Source organism: Zophobas morio, unplaced genomic scaffold (assembly GCF_036711695.1).
Source record: "Zophobas morio isolate AGI-343-1 ecotype UQ-CSIRO unplaced genomic scaffold, CSIRO_AGI_Zmor_V1 ptg000004l, whole genome shotgun sequence".
In the NCBI taxonomy this organism is placed as follows: domain Eukaryota; kingdom Metazoa; phylum Arthropoda; class Insecta; order Coleoptera; family Tenebrionidae; genus Zophobas; species Zophobas morio.
Genome location: NW_026972109.1, coordinates 10,032,697 through 10,036,771, shown reverse-complemented (window position 1 = coordinate 10,036,771; position 4,075 = coordinate 10,032,697). Strand labels below are relative to the sequence as shown.

Below are 4,075 nucleotides of genomic sequence, written 5' to 3'. Positions count from 1 at the left end.
ACAATTCACACAGTCTTGCCGAAAATACTCAATATTTCGTTAAAAATAGTTTATAAACTAAAATAGAATAAAACGTTGTATGTACCACGTGCATAATTGTCGATTGTGGCACTCAGGAAATTAAAAGCCCTCCTTCGTCGGGCTTTAAACATTCCCTCGTGCCACAATCTCCCTGATTATGCCCTTAATACATAAATAACTAAAATATCCAGATTTTTCGAAAAATTATAAGACTTGATTTTGTTTTTTTTTTATGATAATCCTTATAAATTAAAATAAAGATATGTATGTAATATTAAAGTAAATGCATGCCGCGCGTTTGTTTACAGTGAGTTTTTCCATTACAAAATTTTGTATTGACATCCTTAACATTTTTGCAAGTGCACATATATATGTTTGGATAGACGTAATGTATTCCCAAATTTTTGTGAAAATAGAGTGAATCGTTCTTTGTTTTAACCAATACAATCATTTGCCTCAGTTGTTAATTTTTGAGTCACTCTGTATAAATAATGCTAATATCTAGGAGTGCATATAAAATATTTTGCATATTTCAGGCAAAATTTTGAGATGACGTCATCAATTTATTGGAGCGGAATACGAATAAATTTTGATTAACGATTTACCACGCTCACGATAACCTTAAATGACGTTTTCAAAGCAATCGATTTTGCAGCTTCAAAGTTATGTTGCAAAATATTTTTATACTATTTTGATTTTTTTTTCACAAATCTCGATGTTTGGATGTTGGTTAGAGTCTTACTATCTACACGATATTTTTAATACACACACAAGATTTGTTGGCGGAAATGAAAACACCACGGAATCGGTTACTAACGTATATTACATTATGGCACATTACAAGAGAATATTCGACGAGCGTAACATAGTCGCGCTGGTAGCCACGCGGACGGTCGTACCAGAAGTGTCTAAAAATATGGCGTCTTCAAGTGGCGCTGTGTCGCTCTGCGCAATATATCCGTCTCGTGAAGGCGACTACACGAGCGAGCCTCGCACGGCCGACACTAGGTGTCGCTCCAACACTTCCCCTCGAGGTGACGGTCGTGTAAAAATGTCCACTAATCAACAACGTCAAGTCCGCACGACTTCGCGCACCTCACATGCTTCGGCTTTGACAGTCCTTTAGTTAAGAAGTCCGCAACTTGATCGTCTGTGGGCACATAACTAACCCTGACTTGTCCGTTCTTGAGAACATCGCGCACGAAATGATGGCGGATGTCTATGTGTTTGCTTCTCCCGTGGAAGGTGGGATTTTCAGCAAGCTGCAGGCAACTTCGGTTGTCGCAATGAATGACCAAGTTAGCTAGGTCGTCAAACCCCAGCTCCCGGAGAAATCTCTGCAAGTACAGACCCTCCTTGACGCACTCCGACAGGGCCATGTACTCCGCCTCCGTTGTGGATAATGCAACCGTCCGTTGCTTCTTCGCTTCCCACGACAAAGGCCCACCGTTCAAAAGGAATACATAACCGGTGTACGATCTCCGGTCCTCAGTGCTCGCTCCCCAGTCGGCGTCGGCGAATGCCCTGATTGGCCCATCGTCCGCTCCGAATGCGAGCCCCACGTTCATCGTCTCCTTCAAGTATCGCAGAACTCTTTTGGCTGCCCTCCAGTGCTCTGGGCCATAGCAGTTGTTAAACTGCCCCAGACGACTCACAGCGAAGGCGATGTCGGGCCTCGTAGTCGATGATAAATAAGTAAATGAGCGCCCCCACGAGCTCGCGGTACGGGAGCGCGAGATCCTCTTGACTCTGGTCGATGTTTTTCTCTAGCTTCGTCCCTAGATCGATCGGCGTTGCGACCGGCTTGCAATCAGACATGCCGAATCGCGAAAGTACGTCCTTTATGTACCCTCGCTGATGCATCGTTACCCGGCCGTCCTCTCTCTGAAACTCCACGCCCAAACAGTGCTTTACATCTCCCAGGGCCTTAATTTCGAATCGTTGGGCCAACTCTCTTCCTATTTCGGCGATCTTCTTTCGGTTGCGGGACGCGATCAATATGTCGTCCACATAGATCGCGATTAACACCACGTCCCGCCCTGATTTTAGGCGAAACAAACACGGGTCTGAGGCCGTCGGGATTGCGCCGAGCTCTTTCAGAGTCGAGTCCAACTTTGTGTACCAGTTCCTACCGGCCTGTCGTAGGCCGTAGAGCGATTTCTTGAGCAAACAAACTCTATCGCCTTTGCGCAACTCCTTGAGCAGACTGGTGGCCTTCGCTACAGTCGAGCTGTCGGTCTCGTTGTCGATGATGCTGCCAAGGGCCCTCTGAAGCTCCTTCGGCGGTTCCATGAATACTTCCTCGTTCAGCTCGCCGTTCAGATACGCAGTTTCGACATCAAACTGCTTAATTGCCATGTCGTGGTGGGCGGCAAGGGAAGCCATCAGCCTAATGGAGCTGAAACGAGCAACAGGAGCAAATGTCTCGGTAAAGTGTATACCTGGTTGTTGGCTGAAGCCCTGGGCGACTAATCTAGCCTTCCTTCTCTCAAAGGTTCCGTCCGATTTGTACTTGTTTCTGAGGACGATGCGACTCCCCACCACCTTGTCTCGCTGTGGACGCTCCACCAAAGCGAAAGTGTCGTTCTTGATGATGGACGTTAGCTCAGCCACTATGGCCCGTCGCCATTCGTCTGCATCGGGACCGCTCAGCGCCTTTTTCATTGCAACCTCGGATACGAAGCTTTGTTCGATGGCATCGACGATGTTGGCACCGGGATTCGGCACCGTCCGAAATTGCTTCCTGGGTCGGCCACGTCAACCTGTTCTTACAATTCTCGGGCGACCTGGAGCCCTCGCACGATCCGCATTGTTGTCATCGTCGATGATGTCGCGCTCGTCATCTTCTTCAGCAGTCGTCACGTCCCGCTCCGACCTATCGTTCGATTCACCGTCGGCGTAGACGCCGTCTGGGACGTCGGCGGGGCGATGGACCTCGACCTCGACCTCGATGACGTTCCGCGGGTCGTTGACCGTCGCCGGCGGCGCTCCACCAGCTGGAGGAGGGTGCACGATCTCGACCGAACGCCGAACCTCCGGCGAAGTCTCTCTGCTCTGTTGGGTCTGAGCAGGATTGTCGACGTGACGCCGTTCCTTGTCGTCCTCTACGAACACGACGTCGCGGCTTATCAGTACGGTCCTTTTTACTGGTGACCAGATTCGGTATGCCTTGGATTCGTCGGCATAACCCAAGAAAACGCCTTCTTCTCCTCGCGGGTCGAACTTCCCTTTCCCCGGTCGCCTGTCTAGGTAGTATACCCTGCTGCCGAAAGCTCTGAAATTGGAGATGTCGGGTTTCTTACCGGTCCATGCCTCGTACGGGGTTCCACCACCCAGGCATCTGGTGGGCAGGCGATTTCGCAGGTAATTGGCAGTGTTAACCGCCTCCGCCCAGAACGAGTCCGGTAACCCGGCGTCAATGAAGAGACACCTGGCCGTGTCTAGGAGCGTGCGGTTCTTCCGTTCTGCGGTGCCGTTTTGCTCCGGATTGTACGGCGCCGTCAGCCTCCTCGTAATTCCTCGCGGCTTGAGGTACCGGTCGAAGTCGCGGCTTGTGTACTCGCCGCCGTTGTCCGACTGTAAGCACTTGACGGTTTTCCCCGTCTGGTTCTCGACGAGAGCCAAGTACTCCGTCGTGGCCTGGAACACCTCGTCTTTCGATTTCAGGAATCGAGTCTCGCACCATCTGGACTTGTCGTCGATGAACTCTACGAAGTACTTCGCGCCTCCGAGAGATGGCGTCCTCATCGGCCCGCAGACGTCGGTGTGCACCAGGTCCAGTAGCTGCTCTGTGCGCCGGTTAGAGCACTTTGGGAAGGGGGACCTGGACAACTTCCCCTGGATGCAGATGTCGCACTTAACCGCCTCCGCACAATCCTTCAGCTGGACGCCGCTCACTCGATTATTTCGTATGGCCTCGACGAGGTCCCTCGCGTTCGCGTGTCCCGATCGCTTGTGCAACAGTCCGAGCGGAATTTTGTCCTCACCACAAGCCGAGCGCGCATCATGCTTGTGTCCGCTCACGTAGTATAGGTCTCCTATTCGTTCCGCACAC

General features: G+C 50.7%; 1 protein-coding gene across 1 annotated transcript; it reads left to right on the top strand.

Moving 5' to 3' along the window:
* The first annotated feature begins 2,377 nt into the window (after positions 1–2,377).
* Positions 2,378–3,342, top strand: LOC135135881 (uncharacterized). Its single transcript, XM_064065004.1, has 2 exons — positions 2,378–2,449; positions 2,516–3,342. The coding sequence occupies exons 1-2, from the start codon at positions 2,378–2,380 to the stop codon at positions 2,921–2,923; spliced, it is 480 nt and encodes a 159-aa protein (XP_063921074.1). The 3' UTR covers positions 2,924–3,342.
* The last annotated feature ends 733 nt before the right edge of the window (positions 3,343–4,075 follow it).